The sequence below is a fragment of the Megalops cyprinoides genome, chromosome 21, assembly GCF_013368585.1.
Source record: "Megalops cyprinoides isolate fMegCyp1 chromosome 21, fMegCyp1.pri, whole genome shotgun sequence".
NCBI lineage: Eukaryota > Metazoa > Chordata > Actinopteri > Elopiformes > Megalopidae > Megalops > Megalops cyprinoides.
In genome coordinates, this window is record NC_050603.1 from 4,050,613 (window position 1) to 4,077,025 (window position 26,413).

The window sequence follows — 26,413 nt, forward strand, 5'->3', positions numbered from 1 at the left end:
TCTTGCGGGAGGCACAGCAGCTCATCAAGGATCGCAGGTTCAAATACCCAGAGGGGAACTGCTGTTATGCCCTTGGGCCGAGTCCAAATTGCTGCAGTAACTGTCAGTGAGCTTCCACTGGCAGTGAACTTAACCAGTTAAAAGTTCTCTGTGGAGAGCAAAGTGTTTTGATTGGTTTAAATCTGTGATTGATGGCACACAGAGGCTCCACCCATTACCCAAGTCATGAGGCCCCGTCTTGCATCTTTCTCAGGTGTGTCCAAACTTTTGACTGGTACTGTTTACACCCGGAGGGAGACATACACATTATGCAAAAGGTAAAAAGGGAAATGAAAAAAAATTGCGAGACCAATTTTAAGTACATTTATTAATAGCATCTCCATTTGTTAGTAGTTCTACAGAAAACCTTCACAATCACAATAAATTCATCTTGTTTCCATGACATTTTTTTGAGAAATCCTGTACACAAGAATAATGAAAAAGACCAAACAGTTTTACATACACACATATAACTTAGGGTGTGAAAAAAGCTGATCTGTGGGTCATTGGATTTCAGTTTTGGATCAATGTGAATCTATAAGTCAGATGGCCTCCAATTCATACAGCCTTTTGATTCTGCATTAGGGAGTCTTTCAAGATATCTGCAGCCAGAATTGAAAATTATTCCACACATTCAGAGCTCTGGACAAACCAAGTTAATATCCCAACGCACTCCATTACACTCTCGCTATACATTTCAACTTAGGCCTGTGGCCCAAATACTTCCACAAAACAGTTTGACCTCAATTTTCAGTGACAAATATAAGGGCATGTTCATTCTTCTTTCCTGCTACAAAGACAGTGTTTTTAGCTTATTTCAGCCTCTAACAAAAAAGATGTGATTTGTTACAAAAGCTGAGCATTTTATGCATTACAACAGGAAACCAAACGTTTGTGGGTCTTGAAAAAATGCTGCCCGATGTTTGCTATTACGAGTTTCAGCCTGCATTGCTCTTTATGTACAGCAGCAAGCCGCTGTGGTTCGGGAACGGAGACTGAAACCTCAGACTTGCGGGGTGAAATGCCCGACAGGGCTCTGGTGCAGCACCCTTGGGCAGGGTAAAGCCCCTGAATTTCATCAGTGAAAATCCAGCTGTTTAAACAGATAATACGCAAGATATGAGCAAAGCAAAACGCCCTAGTGGAGGATGCTTGCTAGGCATAGAATATATGATTTTAAACAAAATGAAAATGTTGCATGGCTTATGACAGAAGCTGACAGCGCTCTGCTGAAATTTGAGGCCAGACTGCTTTCCGGGAGGTCAGATGAGATTCTGCGCCAGCGTGCGGTCGGGAGAGAGATAAAGATAGAGAGTCTGAGGTCCTCGATTCCTCGACTGAAGCCGCGTTAATAAGCAGGGAGCTGCCGCCGTCCTGAGGAGCGGAGACCACAAGCCCATGCAGCGCGGGCTGACTCAGTGGAAAACAAGGATCTGTGTCTGCAAACCACGCCCTGCCCCGATTGGTCAGAGGTGCAAGCCCTCCACTCTCATTGGCTCAGGGTGACGACACCCACTGTGTTGCATTCTGGGCCAGCTGTGCCAGGCTCCTGGGTGAAACCCCGCACACATCATCACGTCCCCCTTCCGTGCACTGGGTCATTTGGTGTGGGGGGCACCGCCCTCCTCTGACCCCAGACATCGGGGTTCCCGCCTTCACCTCCCCAAAACCTGGCCTGGAACGGCTTCCGACATCTCCCGTGTGTTACAGAGATATCCACTAACAAACAAGACAGATCACCTCTCCAGCGGGGCAAATGACCGCTTGGCTGGCCTTTTGCTCTGGTATGCGGCCTTGGGAATTCCTCTGAGAGCCATGTGGTCCCCCTCCTCTGCCCTCTGTCTCTCTAAGCTGAATCTCTGATGCAGGGAGACAGAGGGACCACAGGGCCAGAAAAGCAAAGCAAACCCAGGCGGCATTAATAGTGCCTGTTCACTTCTTGTTTTCGGTTAGAAAGTGCTCTGATTTAATCAAAACTGAAGCGCAAACCAAGCAAGTAGTATTCAGTCATCAGTGTCTACCACTGGCATGTCCAAACAGTGACTTTGTATTACCAATACTCAGTGTAGAAAGCTATCCAGCTTTCTCCAGCTCCAGCAAAAAAAAAAAAAAAAAAAAAACTTTGTAAATCCCCTTTGGTAAAATGAATTTACATGTCAGGTCAGGTCATGAGGAGCAGCCGTATTGAAAGAGAGATATATATATACGGCTGGGGAGGCTTTTCAAAGGTTTCAAATCAAATCTACTGTTTATCAGGAACAGGAAAGCCTTGCATTACATTGCATGAACTCAGCATATTTTAAGGAGTGACAATTTTAGGGATATGACTGCATGTGTGATAGGGGTTGTCATTCAAAGTGTGGTTCAACAGCACACAGAACTGCAAAAAACGCCGATGTACACGGGTGGGAAGTGATGTCACTCGCCCCGGAAACAGGAATGCCACAAGGAATATGTCACCTGGCCAAGGAGACACGTCAACCTTTCACTGCACATGTCAAAAGCAAAGGATTATGGGAGTCGCTCAGTCTCGTGTGGAGCAGAGGAGGAATGTGTGCAGGGGGGAGAGCGGGACTCTGGGTCGCCAGCAAGGCTGTCCGAAGATGTCATGCGCCCTGGGGTGCTCCTCTGGAGGTGCTTGGAATCCCTCTCAGCGCCTGCTCGGGTGCCGGCCCACCCCCTGTGACCTCTCGCCACCGTGTCCCGTGCCGGCTGCTGTCGTCACTTCCTCCAGGAAACTGTGTGTGTGTGTGTGTGTGTGTGAGAGAGAGAGAGAGAAAGAGAGAAAGGAGCAGCGAAGATGCAGAATTACTACGAGGTTCTTCTCATTACAAGTGTTTTGGATTCTGTGATCTAGAGACTGATGTATGGTAGTGTGTGTACTTGGCTACCCTAAGGTTCTAGGCTATCTAGTCAGGTTGCACAGGTCAACTTGTGGTAGGGCTTGAATAGTGTTATGCTCACACTCACTGGTCTGGGAGTGCTGTTAGCCTGCTCTGGCACTGTTGCCCATGATACACTTCTGGATACACTTCCGTTCTTGTGCGCTGGAAGTCGCTTTGGCTAAAAGCATCTGCTAAATGAATGTAATGCAATGTGTATGAGGAGCTAACCTAATGCGTAAGCTTGGCGGCCACATCAAATGTATTGACTCTGGAACTATTCTGGCTCAAATTCAAACGCCGTGATGGAGGAATTCTAGAATCCACTGGGATTCTAGAATGGCCCGTAACAGTGCCCTCCGTGTGCCTCCAGCCTGGGCACCGCAGGGTAGGGGAGCTTTGAGCAGAGCTTCCCACTGCACCACTGATTACACAGTGACTCAGAGCTGCGGCCGTGGGCTGCTGGGCTTTCTGTTGTTTCATGTAGCTGATGCGGGTATTAGCAGGCACCGTCTCCAGCGCACCACAGCCAGGAGCCTTGGGTTGGGTTTCCTGTTCTCTGTGTGCTGCATTGCAAATAACTGAGAAAACCAGGAGCACGGGGATTGTCGAAAAATCTGACGTGCAGTTTTGCGAGAGACTGGCATCCCTTTGGCGTTAACGCACTGACACACGCTCTCCGACAGCGCAATTCGAGAGATTCCCCCCCTCAGAAAACACTCCCAACTGAGCTCCGCAGAGTCACACGACATCCTGGGGGAAGTACCTGAAATCTGCCTTTATATGCAGCAATACAGTGTTTTACAATGAAAGTGGAGAATTATTCCAGAAAGATATCTGAGGTTATACTCTGTCTGTATACATATAGTATACACGCACAATCCAGGGCACTTCCTCTAACTTCCTCCTCTTCAAACGCTAACATCCTGAACCGTCATGAAGGAAGAGGAAAAGATACAATGTAAAGTAGGCTTGGGGAATATAATGTCATTAAGCTGATTCAGTTGAGCTGCTGCACAGACTTCCTGCAGGCTTCTCTGCGGGGCTCCACTGAGCAGAATGCCCAGACGCCAGAGGGGCTACATGGACAGCAACTGAGCAGCGCAGATGCTGGTTGGACGTTGCGCGCTAAAGCAAAGTTAGCTGCGCAAATTCTGACCACCGTTGCGCAAACGCTGACTATATCCATGCATGACCACAGTTAGCACAGGTGACGCGCAGACTCCGGACGATGCTCAGCCGTTGACTCCCCCCGGCCGCTGGACAGATGGCGAGTCCTGCCCCAGGGCGTCAGGAGGCAACGCTGACCCCCGACACCCGACACCAGACAGCTGTCGACAGTAGAGTGGGTGGTCCCTAGAGAGCACTCAGCCCTGACCTGCCCCGATACTATACTCACCCCCCATCCCTCCACATAACGGCTGGCCCAGACACAGAGCGGACCGAGCATGCTCAGTAAAAGCAATCTGCCTCTCTGCGGAGTTATCCGACTTCCTGCTACACCTCCGCTTTTACAACTCAATCCAACTCCACACCGCAATCCCACACCATCACAGAAGTGTGGTAAAGACTAGATAACTATCACCCTCTAACACAAAACTGTGGCCAATTTCAAATATCTGCCTTCATAATTTAATCTCTGAGGCAGGCGATCTGTGTAATCGCCTTGGCCCTCTTCTGTGACCTGTGAGAACCATGTTCTGACATTCTGCCTGCAGTGCCTTTCCGCCAGATGTGTTGATGTGTTACAATAAAAAAAAACCGCAATGCCTTCTTACAGCTGCAAGCAGGCATTAGAAAAGCAGTTAATTACAGGCTCGTACACTGAATTACACTTGAGCGCATTACTCAAATTAGGTACCATAGCGGTTCTAATCGTGTTGCTATAATGCCTTATGCAGTGAAGCCTAACAGTGACCAGTGAGAGAGTCTGTGCTGTTGGGACACATCTCAGTATCTCATTCGGCCAGGAGGGCAGAGGCTCGGTTCCGGTCCGACTGCCCGCTCGTTAATTATTGAAAGGCGCCTGATTGGCTCCTGCATTATTTACGGGCGCTGAAAGCAGAGTGGCGCCGTGGTACCCTGGTGCCCTGCCAGCGGACGGGCACCTCGACTCTGCTGCCAGCCTTACGCAGTCCTGCCGTCTGAAGCAGTGCCCGCTACCAGGCTACGCCACGAGGGACACCAAGCACTGTTCTGAGATCAGCTATAAACAATCTGGGGATGTCAAATCACGTCCAGTTCTGAACACCAACTGGGAACCAAAAGGCACCGAGAGATGCCCCCGTCCCCCCTCCCAAAAAATATTACCGCTTGCAGCTCACTGTTATCTATTGATATTGGTGTAGCTGTGGGTTGTAATTCACTCCAGAGCCCCCGGCAATGGCAGAGGGGTCAGGTCATGTTTAGGGTTAAGTGCTCTCTTCGTCCAACCAAACGCTTCCACTGGGTTTATATTTGCAAACACACACTGTCCCGAAGGGCTCCTGCTCAAACGTATATGCACGTTAATGTACTGAGCTGACACGGAAAGGCTTATTATTGATTAAAGGGTGCACCCCCATCAATATGATAAATGTGAATCACTGTGCACATCCGGATATTGAGGGGGACCCCAGCAGGATATTGACGGGTGTCTGGTCTCCCGATGGAGTCTTCCTGTGTGACCTTGCATGCTACCGCTCCTCGTACTGGGGTCACAGACATGACACGATACGGCCAGACATTTTTTCCCAACCAGGCAATTGCTCCAGCTGGAAATAGCCGCGGGCTAGATAATGGGATTTGATGGCTGCATCATAAGCCTGCACCCTCTCTCATGTTTCCATCATCCACTGCTAAGCACTGTGGTGCAGTGGCTAAGGGGCTAGACTTGAAACCAGGTTTGAATCCCACGTGGATGACTGCAGTCGTACCCTTAAGCATGGTGCTCAGCGTGAACGGATTAAGTACATCCCGAGAATGAATGGATGACAAGTGCAATGCAAGTTACTGTGCTCCCCATCAGAGCCGTTACTCATAGGGAAGAGACTGAGAGTTTTTGGCATTATGGATGCTATGAGGGGTGTAGCTTTAGTGAGTGTCTTGGTGTGCCGGTTTTCTATGCGGGTGCGGCGGGTTCTGACCTCTTGGTGTTATGGATGGTGGTGCCGCCCAGTACGATGCGGACCCCGGGCATGGTGCGGTTCAGGTTGTAGACGGTCAGAGCCTCCTCGTAGGTTGCCCCGCCGATCATGAATACGATGATGTCCTGGGGCCTGAGGGGGGGGGGACATGTCAATCACATGAGTCTTATGACATCACAATGACAGAAACAGTCTGATGTAACAAGTCCATGCAACAAATGTGGCTTTGTTATTGACTGTAGTGTTAGCATGAGCGTGTGTCCTGAGCTGTGGTCAAGGGTCAGGTAGGACCCAGGAAGGCTATGGCCACAGCGCACTACCTGTCTCTCAGGGTGCTGGGGCCCAGGTAAGGGAACTGACTGTCCTTCAGACGGCCCTTAATCAGCTGGTCCAGCGTCTCATGCAGCAGGGGCTGGTGCTGTGTGTACACGTTCTCCACACCCTGAAACACACACACGCACGCGCACGCGCATACATACGCACGCACGCACGCACGCACGCACGCACGCACACGCACACACACACACACACACACATGCACACACACGCACAAATACAGAGAGAGATGCTTGTTGATAAACTGTGATATTACATATTGATGACAAAATGAGATCACACCCTCTCTTTAGTGAGTTACAGCCCTGCCTGCCTGTCTCAGCGGAGAGAGACTCTGCCTCTCTGTCTCAGCGGAGAGAGACTCTGCCTCTCTGTCTCAGCGGAGAGAGACTCTGCCTCTCTGTCTCAGTGGAGACAGACTCTGCCTCTCTGTCTCAGTGGACAGTGACGCGGCACTGAAATAGACACCAGCTCCACAGGTACAGGAAATTAAGGGTCACACTCTCACACAGAGCTGTGTAATCTGAGTGAAATATCAGCAGACAGTCTGCGTACTCTCTGACACCCACCCTGACTCACTGGCCGCTCAGAGTGTCAGACCCCGGAGGCGTTGTGAGGGGTGTAATCCGACACGCTGAGAGAGGAACAGGGGGGGACAGGCGTACCTTCAGTCCCTTGAAGAACTGCTTGGTGATGGCCACCGCATCTGTGGGAGTGATGAGGTCACTTCCTCTCACCCGCTTCCCGCCGTACTCCACCACGGACTGCACCATCTGAAATTCAGCCACCCCCGTAGGTTAGGACATGGAACATCCCACACAGAGTACTCATTTATTCCCATAATGCTTAGAGCCGCTCTTGGTTCTACAAGTCAGTTACTCAAAGCTCCTCCTTTAGCTGTCCGCCGTGCGCAAGCCAGCTCTTAGCAACACCCCAGTCGGGTCTCGGACATCTCCCTGCCTCCGATTGGTCTGGATACGGCCACGCCCCTCACCCGGCGGTATCTCTCGGACACGCCCTTCCTGTTGAGGTCCTCCATGAGGCCGGGCAGGTTGTTGCTGCTGTGCTTCTCGTAGCGCAAGGCGTAGAGCATCACCAGGCGCACCGCGTCCAGTTCGCTCACCTTGGGGTTCTGCAGCAGCCTCCGCACATTCTGTGGGTGGGGGGCAGCATGAGAGGGGGCGGGGGCAGAGACAGAGAAGGGGTGGAGAGAGAGGCCATGAAGGAGAGGTGAGAATGTATACATAGTGTAATGAAGGACAGGGCAGAGGAGAGGGAGACCAGGGAAGAAGGAAAAGAGGTGAGGGGAGAGAGAAGAGCAAGGTGAAGCCAGGGAGAGAGGAGGACAGAAAGGAAGAATGGAGCGAGAGAGAAAAAAGAGAAGAGGGGGGAAACAGACAGATGGAAGGAGAGAAGAGGAAGAGAATAAAGATATCAAGGATTAAAGAGGAGAGATAGAGAAGAGAAACACATCATGAAAATTTCTTTTCCTTTAGAAAGCTCTCACACGCACGCACAGACTCTCACACACATTGTCACTCATGCACACACACACACACACACACACGAGCACGCACACACCCACAGACACATGCACACGCATGCGTACACACACATGCACACACGTACACAAGCCCACAGTCCCCCAGGTCTGCATCAGCCCCCACTCACTCTCCCTGCGTGAGACTTCAGAGGGCCAGGGAGGCTCTGTGGGGGGTTGGGGGGGGCTGGATGACGGGCAGCATCACGCCCCCCCCCCACGCCCCCCCCCGCCGGTCAGCTCCATGCGTCAGCAGCTCCTGCTCTGCTGTTAGTCACAGAGTCTGAGATCCCACCTGCTGCACTCCGAAACGGCAGCGAGCTCCGTCTCGGCCCTCACGCCCCTGCCTTCCCTAAGAGGCTTTCAGTCCTCAACCCCTCACAGCGTCACTCTGGCGTGTCAGTCAGATTCAGAGGACCCGGGACCAGGGAAGGAGTTTATTCAGCTTAATTAAGTACCTACTTTAGCCTGTCACCAAACAGGCAGACAGACGGGGGGGGGGGGGGGGGAGTCAAACACTCTCGCTACAGGAGGACAGCCATGAGGTGTGCTGCTCGATTAATTACTATGCTATGCACAGCGATGGAGATTAAATTTAGAACTCATGACGGTAACCATGCCAAGTGCCTCCTTAGCAACACCCTTAGTAACAGCGCGCTCTATAAGCGGAGCCGCTGGTTGGTCAACCTGCATTCAAAACAGAAAGGAAAACTACCAAAAAACAGAGTCAGAAGGTGCGCAAACGGCCCCTAGCCCTGTCTCCTCTGACCCCACCCCTGACCCAACCCCACTTCTGTCCCCACCCCCTCAGACCCTGCAGTCTGTTTTGACTACGCCCACCATGGCACCGCCCCTTGCTCTGACCACGCCCCCTGGGTTCTGACCTGGTGGGCACTGGAGTGGTCGTTCTGGCAGGCGAGCTCCTGCTCCACCTCTGATACCTCCATCAGCTGCCTCTCGCTCACGAGGCGGGACAGCTCCCCCACCACCGTCACGTGCTTCGACACCGTGCCCGACATCTTCTTAAACTGGGGGTAGTTATCCACAAACGCCTGCAGAGAGAGAGAGAGAGAGAGAGGGAGGAAGTGAGGGAGAGGGAGAGAGCAGGAAAGAACAGGAGATAGAGAGCAACAGACGGAGGTGAGGCAGGGGTGTCCACCTGCATCCTTTGCATCCATCCATCCTCCAACTTCAATGGGCCAGATCAAAAGTTCGATGAACCCCTTTTATGCGTGTGCTTACCCACTTATTGTGGAAAATGACAGTTAAAATTGCTCTCATATGGCAGCCAAACACAGTGTTTATTTGGTTCAGCGTGGCTTAAGGGGTGAGTGCTGCAGCATCACATGAGTCACACGGCCAATCATTAGCAGCGTCTGCTGGGATGTCTCCACCCCTAGCCACGAGGCCATGACCCCCCTCACCTTCATGTCAGAGATGGACTCCAGCTTCTGCTGACCCTTTGGCTTCTTCTTTTGAAAGTCCTCCATCAGGTTCTTGATGTTGGTGCCGATCTCACCAAAATTCAGGTATAGGTTCTGTGGGGTGAGGGGGAGAATGAGCAGAGTAAGGTGAGAGAGGTGAAGGGCTGGAAAACCTTCAAATGCTCTGACAAGGAACAACAAACGATGAGAATATTGCTTTTCACTGGGAAACGATTATTTGGGGTGATTTTTATTAAAGCAGTAAGGTGTGTTCTTTCAGGAATATTGTCATGGCTAGGTCTGGTCAAAATGAATCTGAAAGTCCTTCATCTTTTCAGACTTTTAATAATGCGTACTAATATATTTTGCTTGTCAATACAGGTGATCAGGTTGCAGTTCTGAATCCACCAGACTATCTGTGAGTATATTACAACCACACCACAGCTTGGTCTTAGCTGATACTGAATGCAAGGGAGAGCTTCACTCCCCCTTCAGACTGACCCAGGGGGGTCAGTCCTACTTGCTATGCATAGAGGGGGTTGGGGGGGTGGCAGGTGTCGAACTCACATTGGCGTAGAACTCATCGTTCTCAGCGGACAGCACCACCTCCCGCAGGTCCTTGCTGATGCCCGGTACTCGGGAGAGATCGATACGGTTGTTGTTCAGGCCGAGCAGCTCGTGCACCATGGCCTGATATGTCCACTAGAGGGCAGCAGAGAGAGGGCAAATTAAAAAGTCAAGATCCTGTACACCACACACATTATGAACCCTAGGATTCTCAGCTCACAGATGGAGGGCTCTGGAGTGCTGTCCTTAGATCAGTTTCAGCTTCTTATATATGATGGTTGTAGTTAGGATAACAGTTCAGAAAGATGATCCTGGATCAGCTGCTTGTGGCAGGCAGTCTAACACTGCACTGTAACACAACAGAACTATAGCTTGGTTTCCATTGACCCACCTTAATTATATACGTTCAGTTCTAATGTGAGCCAATATGGCCAGGTATCTTATCCTGGAACGTGTTAAGCTGAATTCCTCAAATAAACCAACACCTCTGACTGGAAATAAATCAAGCAATATCACTCACCAAATTTGTGCATTTACATATGGACAGAAAAATGCTACCGCTTGAGTTGTTGCTCCTATTTTGAACAGACTTAACTGGTAAAATTGTGGTAACACGTGTTGATTATATATGGATCCAGAGTTCGATCTGAGAGGTAAATGTGAGTTCATTCTGCAGCGTTTCAATGATATGTGAGCAAGGCGATACTGCTTATCCAGTAAGCCTGGTTAAAAGGCACACTCTCACACTCTGGCTCTTTGCACAGGTAAACATGCCTACTCCCGCGTGCCTCACCTGGGCCAGGGGCCAGCCTAAAAGCACACCTGATAGTGGCCTCCTGTCAGCTACAGAAACAGCTCCAGGCTGCCTCAGGCAAAGCTGACCCACAGCTAAGGCAGGTCAGTGAAAACGGGGTCACTGTGAGTCAGTCCCATTCTGTACAGAATCACCGAACTCTACTGCCACCCAGTGGTCAATAAGTGCACATCACCACTCACGTCACAGAATGTCTCCAAGTTACTGGCTATCTCTACCTGCCTGCCTCAAGTATATTTTGACAAATCAGCGAACAAGATGAATGACTTACAAGAGGTGCAAAAAAGAGGTGCACCCCTAAAAACCTCTGCCTCAGTCCATCACCGAACTCTCAATCATGTCTTAAGAGTCCAGCAGCAGTGCCCCAGCAGGGGAGTCGAACCAGCAACCTTTCGGTTACTGCTCCTTCCCACTATGCTACACTGCCGCCCCACTGCACTGCTGTGTGTACCCCGCCGTGCTGCGTGTTTGCGGTCACGTTCGCAGTTGCGTTCATGATTCTGACCTGGTTGAGCAGCGGGGTGATGGCGTCGTCGCTGCGGTCCACGATCAGCAGCAGCGGAGGCACCTCGGTCTTCCGGAAGTCGAAAAGCTCGTACTCTTTCGTGATGATTTGCTTTGGGGGGATAAGCGGGGACAGGAGCAACAACATCAGCACAGTTTACCGACACACACCCCGCAAATGTGACTAAACTATCCTGACTATCACTCAAAAAGGCTGAAATCAAATTTTAAAAGCCTGACCTATTTGTCACTCAAAAGGAAAAAACACAAAACCCCAAGACGGTGGCAGAAAGGGCTGTTGTTTCATGGGCCAGAGGAGGCTCGCTCAGTGAGGGGGTTCGGGGGGGGAGACGCCTCACCTTGACGCTCTCGGCCAGCCGCTTGGCCATGTCGGAGCTCAGCTGGTAGCGGATCATGGGGCACTTCTTCAGGGCCAGCAGCACGGAGGTCAGGCCCTGGGTACTGCGTGCCAGAAGGGTGGGCTCCCAGCTCCGGCCCTGAGCGGAGAGAGCACCGCCAGACGCAAAGCAGAGACGCGCATACACACACACACACACACGCACGCACACACGCACACACACACACACACGCGCGCATGCACACACACACACACACACACGCGCACGCATGCACACACACACATGCACACACACACACACGCACGCACGCGCACACGCGCAACCAACACGCAAGCACACAGAGAGAGAGAGAGAGAGAGAGAGAGAGACACACTGTGAAGAAGCAGAAAAGACAGGCAAAAACAGCAGCTCTCCAAAAACATCCCTTACAGTCATGCAGACAACATTCTCTTAGGAGGAAAAGAAGCCCATCCCACAGCCCAGTGACACACCTTACCTTGGCCACACCCATGAGGTTGAGCGAGAACAGGTGGGGGTTCACAGCGATGAAGTCTCCATAGAACTCCTGTTGCCATACAGAGAACACAGAGGGTTATATCACATACTAAAATATATTTACATTGACTACTGTCTTTCAGAAAAAACCAACCAGAATATTGCAGCAGAATCTCAGATCAGAGCCTGCACTTGGAGCAGAGTTAAATGAAACTATACTGATGAAAATACTTCCTTACTCCCTTCAGACTATGCCTGTTCAATAGTCACATACACTGCTGCAGCATGTTACAGCTGTCGTTGGGATTAGATACTAAAATGACATTTAACTTGCCTCAGCCAAATTCCCAATCTGGCTCTCTCTCATACCAGCGTATTAGGCTAAATAAATCCCTCCACCTCCACCTCAGGTAATGTGGTTGTGGTATAAAATGGCCACTGAAGATCAGCCAGACTGGAGCTACATGTTGGTCTTGGCTGTAGTCACTGTAAAGTGCTTTGAGATCCACGAAAGGCGCTATATAAATGCAATGCATAATTACTGCTAGCATCCATTCAGCAAGGACCAACAGGTAATCTCACCTGAACTTCCGCCACCACTTCCTGCTCATCTGCCTCCGCCAGGGCCTTCACCTCACTCTTGCTGATGACGTTGCTAAAATCTGCAAAGCATTGTGGGTATGGTTCAAACAATGGCCATCACCACCTATTCTACAAGAATAGCTATTGTGCTTTGTAGTGTTTTTTATTACTTGATATCAAATGACATATTTATCACATAATATATGATTTAATACATAATTTATGATTTATTTATTATTCTTGTAAAAATAAGTGTATAATGTTATAACATCCCCAGATGTCCCCTGATCCTGTGTGATTGGATAATGCGGTCCCAGCGCCAGGCTTACAGATGAAATAGACGCTGTACTTGGGCCGACGGAGCTCCTGTATCAAGTTCTCCACGTTTTCCTGTCAAAGGGCCACAAACAGACCAGTTTCAAGCACATGAAACCTTCTGCACCTTGGAGTGCAATGTATTTATCAACACTGACACTTACTCATTCAGCAGACACCCTTACACAGAGAAACATACACAGCCAATGTATACAAAGCTACATTCCATTCCATTGCATGCATTTAGCACACACTTATCCAGAGCGACTTCCAGCACAATAGAACAATTGCTGTTGCCATACTGGAAACACACTATAAGTGTTACAATAATCAGAAAGTCAACAGTAACTACTGATAATGCAGTTAGCGTCCGTTGATCTTGGTTCTCTCCACCTATCTGAATTGTTCCACAGAGCTTGCAGTTTCCATATTCTTCACCATGCAACTACCCAGTAACAGTGTATATCCATAATTTGCAAAAATGCACGTGTCGCCTTGGAAAATGGGGAGCCAACAATATCTGCAATCTAACGAAGCCCCTGTCCCATGAGAGCAGTAATGTCGCGGCCGGACATTTAGGTGGCTGTGAATTGAGTACCTTGGTCGGGCGAAGGAAACAGATGGCCTTCAGGTGCTTCATGGTCTCTCTGTTCTGAGAGTCGATCCGCTCGAACAGGTAGACCTCCTTCTGAAGGATCTCTGACTGCGTGTACACCACGCTCACGATGCTGGTCTGGGAGATGAGACGGTCAACAGTTCAGTTACAACTGCAGTTTCAAAAAATCGGCACCCTTAAAATCCGGAAAGGAATGTGATGACTAAACTCTCTCATCACCGGCCCAGAATCACTTGACTCAGTTGTAGCGGCCTGATCCTGATCCCGGATCAGTGCTTGAGACCAGAATCTAACCGAACTGCAGACCACCCAACATCCGTGACTTTTTCTGAGTCGGCTTTCTTACAGCGGTCTCTGGTATCAAAGATTATGTCCAAACCCACACAATGCAGAGTAGCATTCGCTGGGTAGCCACTGTCTAGCATATCGTCAACATATTATAATTTTGCCATTCTCTGAACAAGAATAACCACTACGCAGTTATCAAACCATTATAGCTAGCTGCCTTGCCATTAAATGGTCGTATGTCTTATCAATGATATAGTACTGTGTCAGACTCGCTAGTTTTAAGGACACATATCTTCAAGCGCTAGACAGCAAAAACAACATGGGTAGCTCGCTAGTCTGCGGACCCGATCGTGCTCTTGGAGCAGTGAAATTAGAGCCGGACAAGGAAAACACTATTTCCGTGCACACAGTCGTAGCTACCAATCTAACAACTGGTCCACCGTTGACCATGTATGAGATCACCCACCGTCTCTTTATCCATGAGAAGGACCTTCATGCCCGGCCCGCTGTTTTCAATCATTTTGGAAACATACTGCTTGACTGCCAGAGTCACATTCATTTTTGACACCGTTGGTCTTTCTATCCTCAGATGAGATATCCAACTGTAGTTCCAGCGGTTTTAAAGACTTTGCAGTCGTCGAAGGGTCCGGGTGCTTATTTCAATGACAATGCGTCAATTTCGCATTGTTGTCAAACACCATACAACTCAGCCGCAAGCCACCATATCCCCTGCTGCGCTCAGATCAACTTCCGGAAGAAGATGTATCCCATGATGCATTTCACCGAGACGATGTACAAGTCCATTGTCTCCGCTAGATGGCGTATGTTGACTGTTGTGTAGACCAGTCGGCGTATTATTGTTTGGTAAGAAATGTTGCGTATGGTATTGTATATTTCAGCAGACAGCATTACCCCCTTGCTATTATAATCAGTTATTTGCACCCCAGAGGTACAGTTAGCCTAGTTGCTACAAGGATGCAATAACAATGTTGAAACCACATAATTCAGGTCTTAAGTGTGCTTCCAATGAATCTCCCCATCAGTACAGTAATAGGCATACAATCCAGTGAAGTCTAATAGTAATAAACTGAATTTGGTTGAACACTAATATTGATAATGGATGCAAACAAGATAAATATTTAATAACTGAACATTTTAAAAACTGGAAGTATCTGGTCTATGCCTTTACTGAGTATGTGTTAAAAATTCTTCACATACAAATTATTGTGTTTATATAAACACATATGATGTCAGCTCTGGCTAAGTAATGTGGTAGAAAACCTCTAGGCCAGTCTAGGCCAATCGGACTGGAGGCTCCCTCCACACTTTGATGCCTTCCAGAAAATAATAAGTCCTCACAGAGTCTGATGTAATCATGGTTGTTTGGTTTATTGCATATGGTGATCAATCACATACACTAAACCGGGTTGGTCCGCGGAGCAACAGCTGTATATGCGCTGTATATACATTCGCCCCAATCACTCATTCACATCCCAAAAAGCAAGCCCCTTTAGTCTGCATACATTTCTCTTTTATTACTTTCCCCCAGCTCCTCCTGTTGTACACAAAACGTCATTGCTGAATAAGATGAAAACTTTCTCACAGTGGTCAGAGGCAAGGGGAGGAGATATCAGACATATCCCTAACACAAGACACCAGGAGAAGTGAAGGTCAGGTGAAGATCTGCACTTGCACCAAGAGAAGCAACATTATTTCGGCTTCTGTATGAGTCACATGCACCCTGACTCATACAGAAACCTATTGTTCCAGCTCCATATCTGCCTTGGCTGCTACAAAATATATAATTGACTATCCTCTTTAACCTAGAATAACCCTAACCTAATGTAACCCAAATGCTTGCTCATGAAACTCCAACTCCTCCCTTAAAGTTACCCCATCTTCTTCGTACACTATTGTTACTTCTTCACAGTCACACCACATTCTCCTCCCCCTCCAGCATACCCATGTGGTACATCAGCACATTTCTGTCTTCTTTTAAAAAGAAAAAAATATCCCACCTTAATTTTACATTATTTTCAGGGCTCGCACACCTTAAAAATAAACATAACTACTTACCTGCTTTAGCTTAACTGACATCTCTTGGCAATGCTTATGATGTTTGCTGGAAATAATTTATTTCCACCATGTAACAAGCTTAATCGTATCACGTCAAGCTCTGCTTTTCTCTGGTGGGGTGAAAGTGGCAATGCTCATAATTTACATATGGGGTATACACTTGGTCAAAAATTTTCCACCACAGTAAGTACCATTCAAAAATCTACATCCTATAGATATGAGTATAATAAAACAATACATCATACATCATCCATCCATGGATGTAAACTTAAGATATTGTGACTGCTGTAAGGCAGAATTACTAATATAACAAGAAAGACACAAGTCCTTTTTGGTTTATAGTTTTTAATTCCTCTTTTATTTCTTCTACTAAAGTAAATGAGGATTATCTACAATAGATTAAAAGTGCTTGGCTATAGGTGAGAGGGAGAAAGAAATTATCAAAACCCCAGTATCGAAAAAAAAAAACCCATCTGAGAACACACGTCAGGGAACAGGCATATACATTTGTATGATAGTAACACATATATATACATATACAAAAAATTAATATAAAGCCAAGAAGATGTCAGGTATGTGTTAAGGAAATTGTAATCACCTACATGAAAGACTTTGGAAAGACAATTTAAGACTGCATTGGCTGGTCCATACAGCACAAGGAGCAATCAAATATAGGTAATTACAACATGGAATATAACCTTTTCCTTGTTATGTTACACTTGCATCTGGAAAGAGTCTGAGGCTATCTTCTTATTTTTGCTTTGTTTTGCCAGCAGCAAATATATATCACAACTACATAATAAAAGTGCATGTGGAAATGCTTGTTTAGAACAGAAGACAGATTCACAGATGAAAAGCAGACAAGACTTTCAGCCCTCAGTCCAAGATTCATTGAAAATGATGTATTGCTACCTATGCCAGCTATTTCCAGAATCCTCTGGGCTAGGGTGTCAATCAAACTGAAAAAATACATACAAGGTTGTTAAAACATATATTTCAGGGTGTCGATAAATCCTTCACCCAGTTATTCAAAACATATTTTGTGCATACAAAATGTTTCATGTTTTTAAATGACTGCATTTACAACAACCTTCCATGAGGAGAGTCAAAGGAACTGTTGCTGTGTGGTGGATATGAGGATCTGGGCACACTGACAGGTTCCAAGTGGATGAGCTGACAAGCGCCCCCTGCTGGCATGGAGGCTGTTTTACCTTGAGGAGGGGTGTTGGGTGGGGGAGGGCAGTCAGTTCTCCTTGTACCCCACCAGCTGGGCGCTCACCTCCCACAGTCTCAAGGCCGCCAGATCATCTTTCCCCTCTGGGGCGGGCTCCTTCTCAGCACAGTCACTGCGACACAGGCAGAGAGGGGGAGCACGTCACACACCACACACCTGTCAGAGCTGCTCTCGGACAAAATGTCGTCAGCAGTTTCATTTAGGTTTATCATCTTCTGCCCCCTGTTCACCCTGGTGTCAGCTGTGAATCACACCTGCCCTCTGTGCTTGCAAGGAGCGCTCAGGTGCAACGGCAGAAAACCTCTTATACAGTTGCTCGCAACCAACTACGTTTTACACTACAAGTCCCAGAGTCCACAACAGGTGAGTGAATGCTGGCAGGATAGGCACATCTCCCACTCCATGTTAAGTCAGCATGCTTTAGGCACCTCAAGACTCACTGGGGGGTGCTGAAGAGCAGTGTGATGAGGAAGTGTGGCTAACATAAACCCTTCCTTGAACAAACTGAGCCGACTATGCTATGCCGCTATGGACACAAACTCGAAAATATGATAAAAAAAAAACAGCATTTGAAAACGTTTGGTAGTATACTTGGCTTCTCTTGTGTAGCCAGGTTGCACTAGTTAACTTGTGGAAGGTCTTGAATAGTATTATGCTCACACTCACTTGTCTGGGAGTGTTGTTAGCCTGGTCTGACACTATTGCTCATTCAGCTTGAATGGATTCACTTCTGTTCTTTTGTGCTGGATGTCACTCTGGATAAGAGCATCTGGTAGATGAATGTAACGTAGTGTAATGTAATATAATGTAATGACACCTGAAGTAGCAGCCAGATTTGTCCTCCAGCCCCTCCGCCACAGCGCAGTAGATGGAGGTCTGGGCCCCCTGCCAGGGGGTCTTCATGAGGAGTAAGGAGGGGGCGGTCAGCACCGTCTTCAGCAGCAAGGGGGACCAAGCCTCCACGTGACGGCCCAGCTCGGTCCGGATCACCCCGGGGTGCAGGGCGTAGGACGTGACTCCCGTCCCTGTGAGGGAAGAAGAAGGTGGATTTTCCTGACTAAGGAAGCCACCCGCAACCCAAGCCCCTGATCTTTTTACAAGAGGCATGTGAGACTCCCATATAACTGCAGTTAGTCCATTTCAGACAATTTGATTTGCTGTGTGTAGAAATTTCTTACGCTGTATGCAGCTAAAACCATTAAAAAATACTTTTTCAACATCTTCCTTTCTTAAGATTTTTATGCTGAGTACTACACAAAGTGCAAGTTCTTCCAGATGGAGTTTATAATCCATATCTGATGACACCAGCTGCTAAGGGCAAACCCTCAAGAGTAATTGCTGTATTATGAATTCACCCTCTGATGTTTTCAGAAAGGTTGCTCCTTCTGTACTGTGATGTCACATTTTCGTCATGAAATGCAATCAACTAAATAAGACTTAACTGATTGGTTGATTAGTTGATCACATACAGGACTGTCTTACTGGAACAGTCAATATCGAAAACCACGGGGTCCTGACCTTTCATCCTTCGCGCCAGCTCTCTCGAGAACAGAACATTGGCCAGCTTGCTCTGTCTGTAGCTGACCAGTGAGTTGTACGCTGTCTTTTCGAAGAAAAGATCATCGAAGTGGATTTTCCCTGCATGAAAGAATCAGCAAATCAAAAAGGATATGTTCACACTGATCAAGTAATCATTACATGTGCTACCAGCCTGTGGAGAAGTTATGTAATTTCCCTTCCATGTGATTCCATGGCTCATCTGTCTATATGCCTGAGGACCCAACACTTCAAAAAACATTTTGGTTCTCTTAATTGTAACTTAAATCTTTCCTTTTTACGTGCATTACTGTGGAGTATTTTTCACTTGTTCTGTAAATGTATGCTAGCTCTGTATTCCTGACGGCTGTAGTTATTTCAGCTCTGTGTGATCGATTGACACATGCTTAGATATAGTCTGTCATTTTGTACTGTTGTTGATGTAACGTTATGATATGCAATTTTGTGCCCTTGGTTTTAACATGGGTCTGGATAAGGGGATTTGCCATGTGATTTAATGTAAATGTGAATGTTTGACCACAAATAGGATGACTGACTTATGAACTAATTTGGATTAAGTGAAATGTAGGCTTTCAGGATAAGTAACACTCACAGCTGCTCTGTGAGGGGTGGCAAGGATGTACACCCCACGGCTATTCTAGTTCAGCTCTGGGTTAATCGTGATTGGATAGGTGTTTTGAGGTGGGCAGGGCATACCGCCTTTGTGGACTACACTGGACACATTGACGACCCTGCTAGGGGCAGAGCTCTTTAGCTTCTCCAGGAGCAGATTGGTCAGCAGGAAGTGACCCAGGTGATTGACACCTATTTGAGTCTCGAAGCCGTCTGCTGTGAGCCCTTGGGGACACATCATCACTCCTGTGTGAGACAGTCAGACATGGCCGTTCAGTTCAGAGGACTGACACCCAGGGCCTCAATGAACTCACACAATGACTGGAGCCACCATATGCTGTTCATTACTGACTCATATTAACCAGTCAGAAGACTTTGTTCTCTCCATATCAAATTACATTACATCATTGCCATTATTATTAACAGATACTCTTATCCAGAGCGACTTACATAGCTTACACTTTACATGTTACCCATTTATACAGCTGGATATTGACTGAGGCAATTATAGGTTAAGTACATTGCCCACGGGTACAACAGCAGTGCCCTAGCCCAGCGACCTTTCGGTTACAAGTCTTGCTTCTTACATCTAACCCACACTGCTGCCTATCTCTCCATCTGAAATAACAACGGTTGGCTCAAACTGGTAGGGACAGCAGTGTGGTGTAGTGGTCAGGAGCAGGGCTTGTAACCAAAAGGTTGCGGGTTTGATTCCCCACTAAGGTGCTGCTGTTGTACTCCTGGGCAAGCTACCTAAACCAAAATTGCCTCAGTAAATTTCCAGCTATATATTGTAAATGGATAAAATTGTAACCTGTATGTAATTTGCTCTAGATAAGAGTGTCTGCTCAATGACAATAATGTAATGGTAGACCAATGATAGTTCCATCCATTCTGAGGCTCATGTAACCTAACTCTTCCGACAGTGTTGACCATGATGTCGTTTTCTTGCTCTCCCCAGGGTCTCACCGGCGTTGTTGATGAGTATGTCCAGCCGATCCTCGCTGGCAGCGAAGTCCTGGACGAATTGCCGCACGGACTGCAGGGACGCCAGGTCCAGTTCCTGCACCACCACGTTTTCGTTCCCCGTCGAGTGACGGATCTCCATCGCTGCCTTCTCCGCCCGCTTCATGTCCCGGCACGCCATCACCACCCTCGCCCCTGAAAGACACACCCCAATTAGGCAAAGAGGGATCCCCACTTCCAAAGTGGCCCCCACTGTAATACTCCTAATATACTGTAGAGCAGGTCTGGTGCCAGGAGAAAATACAGAGGGGTGCAATTGCATTCCATGGGAGGGGGGACATAAAGTCATAAATACTATGTAGATATTGGGATATAAGGAGAAAACTGGGGGTGCACTGAGGTCCATCAGGGGGTGTCATGCACCCCTAAGCACCCCCATAGCACTGGGCCTACTGTAGAATACTGTAGAACATACTCCATGTTGTAGAGTATAGAGTACTGTAGTATACTGTAGAGTATACCAGACTATGGCTGGTTCACATACTTTAGGTTTGGGAGGGTTTTCTGTGACCTTGTTTGACCTGCGGCCCTATCATGAGGGGAGGGAGGGGCAGGGGCAGGAGCGAGTGTGGGGATTGGATGGGATGGGGGTGGGGGGCGGTACCTCTGAAAGCCATGTCTCGTGCCGTCTCCTTGCCGATGCCGGTGTTGGAGCCAGTGATCAGAACCGTCTTGCCGTTCAAGCGGGCTCGGCTGCGGCAAACCCCTCCCGCGATCCACTTCCGGAGCAGAACCAGGCCTGTGTCAGGAGGAGCAGAACCGGGCTACTCACACAACTAACACCTGCTTCTGCAGTAGCTATAGGCACAACTAACACGTGCTGGCAGCCTGCCTCCAGGAGGGATTTGCTCACTGGGTGTCACGGGCAGATCAGTCGCAGTGGCCAACAAAGCCCCATAATTCCTTGCCAGACAAACACCACTGGGTTCATGTCGAGTTGAGTTTAGTTTCTTTTTTTCCTCCCCGCCAGCCCCTTCCTGCCCAAAGGGTCCGGAGCACTCCAGCCCTCGGGTCATACAACGGAACCGCTCAACATCAGTATCCTGTTTTTCAGGCTGGTCAGGACTGCGAGTAGAGAAAGGAGGATCCACTGCACCTGCTTCAGACACACTGTCTGATTAACTTTGCTCCACTCTGGACAACCTCATCCTAGTGCACTATACTAACGAACTGGTGTAACGGTGTTGGAAACGTTGGATTCGTGAAAATAAAACAGCCAGTAGTCACACATGGGGGCATTTTCTCAATTAAGCCCTGATTAGCGCGAGCTAAGCATATTGCGCAAATTTGGTGATCAGTCCTGGATTAGCCCTATAACTAAGCAGAGTCTGTGGAATGCCCCTTGGAGTTGTAATTTTCTCTTTATTTGTGCATGAAAAATTTAATTAATTAGCCCAACTGAAGTTTGACTCAAAGTTGAAAGTAAACATAAACCGCATATATGTTAATTACAAAAAAGAGCTAATCATTCACGGATATTAATTAATTGTACGCACTATAAAAATTAGAGCACCTCTCAGGACGAACCATAGATAGTCTATTGGGACCGAACAATAACTACAGCGACACTATAACGGCAAACCGCAATATGGTCTGCATTCAGAAACACTTCACTGTGTCCATAAATCCCCGTTAACAAACGAGGCGCCACCTGCCACCTTGTTTGCCTGCACAAAAGGAATCTATACGGAAAGTTGGAACTGATTGCCTTCATTTTCTAGTAGTGAGACATCGCTGTCTTTCGGAAGATTGAACACGAGCGTGTCTGTCCGCATTCTCGTGAGGACAGATTCGATTAACATGCTCTAGAGTTCTCTGTTCACTTACATCGTTATTTTAAGATGCGTGTTCAGAGCAGGCGCTTGTTCGCATTACATTCAAATGAGATTGGCCGTGATCTATGTTTACGCATGTGGCTGTAATCAACATTAAAAAGCCAAACGACATGAATGCCCTAGGGGTACAGTGCAAATGCCCTGACTTACCGATGGTTGCAACTGTGGTGACAGCGCCGTATTTGGCGAGTTTGCCGGACTGGGGTACGTCCCACATCTCACCAGCTGTTGGGGACGCGACGCAAGACCATCCGAATAACAGGTCCCTCTCTTTTTTTGACCTCCTCCTCTTCCTTCAGTGGTGCGAAGTTGTCGTCTAGTGCCAGTCCTACGGTCGCAGGAGAACGCGGCTATGAATAGGTTTCAGGAACTTAAAAAGATTAAATCAGATTAAAATCAAGGCGGCGCGCTCCTTCCCTCGATCTCAGTGGGCAATGTGCGGAGCGATTGTTTCATGACTGTTAAACCTGGTTTTTCGAGGAAAAAAGTTCTGGCACGCGTTCATAATGTTAAATCCCGTAGCCTATCACGAGAAATAATGAAGGCGTGATGGTTTTCAAGTCTTCATGAGATACATACGTAAAAATAAATATTCGTCGCTGTGCGCTTGCTTACCCCTGGGTATCCTGCTCCCATATCTCCAAATGGTCTGAAATCGGCATGTTAAAGGTCCCTAGATAAATGATAATTGGATGAGCAGGTTAATAAATACTAATAATGGTCATGATTTTATTTATTGTTTATTTTTATGGTATTATATAAGCAGTAATATAAAGACAAATACAATCACATTGGCAAAGAACTGTTTTAATTGCCTGAGGTTAGACTTTCAAGTGCATAATGGAATGCGACCCTATAAACGATAACGGCTCTGACTTACTGCCTAACCCTGACAGTGCAGGTTTCCCCATGCGAATAAAAAAGCGTTCTTTTACCACTAGATGGCAAAAAGTCCGGCAGAGTAACCTACGTTATTTTCAGTCCCAGAATGCCGTGTGTTCAGTTCTTGGTAAAAAAAAAAAAATGACCATGCTCTAGTTTTATGTTTATGTTAACATATTTCATGTTCTGTGATCTTACTGTCTAGGGTGAAATGGTGCAGTGCTGCACTTTCCTCCGACGACAATTAGGGCTCCAAGAAGACATCATATGTCCTTGTGTTGCCGAGAATACACAACTGAACTGAACTGGCCAGCGCCACAATAACAACGCAATGTCTGTTTAAATTATATCTTGTAGATGTTGAAATTCGATAAATCAAATAGAATTATGATGTGTGTTCGTGTCGCTATGTTTGAAAAAAGTGTTGAAATTTTGGACAATGTTTTAAAAACAAGATGCAAGTTTCTGAAGCAGTTCCAAAGTCAGATTCATTTGTGCTATTTTGTGAAATTCATGAATGAATCACCTCGATATGGCTCAAAATACAAGCAGTATTTTGTTCTGGCAGTCATATGGTAATTATAATTATTACATTGCTATGTGTTTACAAACCAGCATCAAAATGTTTATGTAATATTATAAAAATATAATATTACATAAACATTACATTACAAAGACTGATTGTCCTTTGAATAATCAATAACATTGTACCATGAATACCAGACTGAAAAGCTGAGGTTCCATTGTGTAGAAAAAGGAAGCATACGTTAAACTTTTGTTTTTGGGCACTTTGTTCTATCTTCGGCAAGCCAACACACAAGCACACATTTATTTTTTTATCAACAACAAAAACCAAACGGGAATGGAAGTCAACAAACAGCCACAGAAACCACTAAACGGTGGCACCCTACCGTACCCAAACAAACATGGACAATGAAACCAAAGGACTTATCTAAGATAACCAATAGAAACGATGATTAAACAAGCACATAACTAGGCAGTTATTGAACAACAAAACTGTAAATGGTGCATGCTAGGCATTATGGGTAATGCTCTGCAGGTGACTCCCGGCTCGCTACAGTATGTTCATCTTATTAAAGACCAAAAATGGTTTTGATGATGTAACCATGAACCATGATGTGGTTAAACAAACATTGATTGAAATAGCTTATCTGTGACTTGAAATTTGATTTATCTTTCAAACCTCAACTAATTAATAGGAAAAAATATGATTAATATTTGGAATATTCTGCTTTGTGTAGGGTAACCATATTTGCCTCAAAATGGAGACATGCCCTTGGGTCTTCAAAAATACATAACAAACGGTAAATTGACAGAATTAATGAACATTAGTGAAACAGAGATTTATATCACTTATTTTGTTGAAGCCGCATCGTACTTTATTTACTAGGGTAGCCTACTTACACTAATTTTTCACACAAAAGAAAAAAACAAAATGGCAGGTCACCATCACTGAGTGAAGTGGAAACAGGCCAGCTTCCTCTGAGAGGAGTTTGTACAGTGATTGTTTTACGTAGATTAGTCTGCAATAGGTAACGAGTTGCTTATTAAAAATGTGTTGTTTGTTGTTTACGTTATTACGTGAACGTTATCGACAAAGAACCTTACAGTAAAATTACGGCCGGCATCTTTTTATGATGTCATTAATTGCTCCGCCCATTTACAACGATCGCTTCCAATCAGAACGTCCTTTTCAATAAACGGAAATGGCGTAGGCACTTGCTTCCACCAGTGCGAGCAAGAGCGAAGCAAAAACGACAGCCCCTCGTCTGAGTTATTTGTTGTCGGTTAAGCCCGCGAATGATCTCGATGTCTTTCTTTTAACTATATGTAAATACGTTGACCAATAAGTTTGCAAAAGTAAAAAAAAAAAAAAAAGGTGAGTCTCGTGTTTGAATGCTTCATGGGTTGCGTTGGGGAGGCGTTATGTGAGCGGCGGTTGCATAGCTCATGTAAAATGTATCGCAGACGTCGCATCGCAATGAGGCTGCCGCAGGATGCCGAGCGCCGCAACGTGTTTCAGGAAGCGTCGCGTGCGTGTTGTTTTGAGTTGCATGCACAGTTGTCAGCAAACCTCGTAATGTACCAGTCGAAGTGCACGTTAGCGAATACTGAATTGTAAATGTTCATTGATATGAACTCGTATTCGTGTTTAGCAAACCAGATTTTTTTTTCTCGCATCCACGTACGTATATAGTCTTTCGCTGTATGCCCAAAAAGTTGTCCTCACAACCAACTGCAGTGAGGCGCTCTTGCGTCGCCATGAATACTCCTAAAGACCTTATTTCAACGAGGGGTCGTTGGTCACCTTGACCACAGATGCATCATCGCGGACTAGGTGAAGAATATTGATTGTCGGAGCGTTTATCAAAGCAAACGTCTTTGGTAACTGGCAAAGCAAAGAACATGTGTGCGTTATTTAAACCAGATGCACGAGTAAAACACGTCCGCTTACTTTGCTTACCACTGTATACAACGTTTTGGTTTTACGGTTATCCCACGTCACTTGCCGCGGAACAATGTTGTTTTGATTACAGAATACAGACCATTTATCCGCCCATGCGGGTTGAAATATTCACTTTGGATCACAAGGGCAAGTTGATATTCAAATGGTCACAACCTTCGCGCTTTATTACGGGTTAAACAAATACAGCTCCACTCTGAACAAGCACAGACTGTCTCCGGGAGCAGTTCTCATTTGGTAAATTATGAATGGACACCAAAAAAGCATTAGTTCAGTTTAAAATATTTCAGTTAATATGCTGTAATCAAGTTCCACTAGTGACAGGTGTTTGTAACTACATGGAAAAATACTATCATTTCCCTGCATCTGTCCTTTGGGAATCCACAGTTCCTCAACAGGTATTTTTTAAACTACATTATTAAAGGGTCAGATTTCTGAGAAAACATGTCTGGTTTGTGAACAGCTGATTTACATTTTTCCATGTCTCACATCAATGTCTTCATCCATAATCAGAGTGATTGCTTGCAAAGTGGCAGTTTCCCCTGGGGATGAACATGAGCGTGTGCTGTAATGGGAATTTCAGGGCTGGCTATTTTTTTGTAGAGTGCTGGTCAGTATGTGGTTTTTGGGGTGCTCGTAGACCTTAATTTTGGATATGGCTCTGCAAAGCATCTTGATTCCACCTTCATATACATGTTGGTTGCTTGTGTGGGTCATGGTCTTCTTTCTTTGGTGTGTCGCAGTTTTAAGGCCAGTGTGTACAGAAGTGGAGTATGTTTTTGCGTGTGATGAAGCAGAAGTATGTGTTTCAGGCAGTTTG

At 46.7% G+C, this 26,413-nt stretch overlaps 2 protein-coding genes across 2 annotated transcripts; both read right to left on the bottom strand.

Moving 5' to 3' along the window:
- Window positions 1–464: 464 nt before the first annotated feature.
- vps45 (vacuolar protein sorting 45 homolog) lies at window positions 465–14,622 on the bottom strand. The gene is made up of 15 exons (XM_036516315.1): window positions 14,353–14,622; window positions 13,581–13,715; window positions 12,997–13,057; window positions 12,668–12,747; window positions 12,087–12,155; window positions 11,591–11,728; window positions 11,233–11,343; window positions 9,914–10,048; window positions 9,347–9,460; window positions 8,807–8,974; window positions 7,377–7,535; window positions 7,048–7,155; window positions 6,367–6,488; window positions 6,047–6,178; window positions 465–2,777 (listed from the first exon to the last, which is right to left on the bottom strand). The coding sequence occupies exons 1-15, from the start codon at window positions 14,443–14,445 to the stop codon at window positions 2,690–2,692; spliced, it is 1,713 nt and encodes a 570-aa protein (XP_036372208.1). The 5' UTR covers window positions 14,446–14,622; the 3' UTR covers window positions 465–2,689.
- Window positions 14,623–17,205: 2,583 nt separating this feature from the next.
- On the bottom strand, window positions 17,206–22,538 carry zgc:153441 (retinol-DH_like_SDR_c domain-containing protein). The gene is made up of 7 exons (XM_036555402.1): window positions 22,377–22,538; window positions 20,996–21,130; window positions 20,335–20,526; window positions 19,450–19,611; window positions 18,715–18,834; window positions 18,014–18,221; window positions 17,206–17,308 (listed from the first exon to the last, which is right to left on the bottom strand). The coding sequence occupies exons 1-7, from the start codon at window positions 22,441–22,443 to the stop codon at window positions 17,206–17,208; spliced, it is 987 nt and encodes a 328-aa protein (XP_036411295.1). The 5' UTR covers window positions 22,444–22,538.
- Window positions 22,539–26,413: the final 3,875 nt, after the last annotated feature.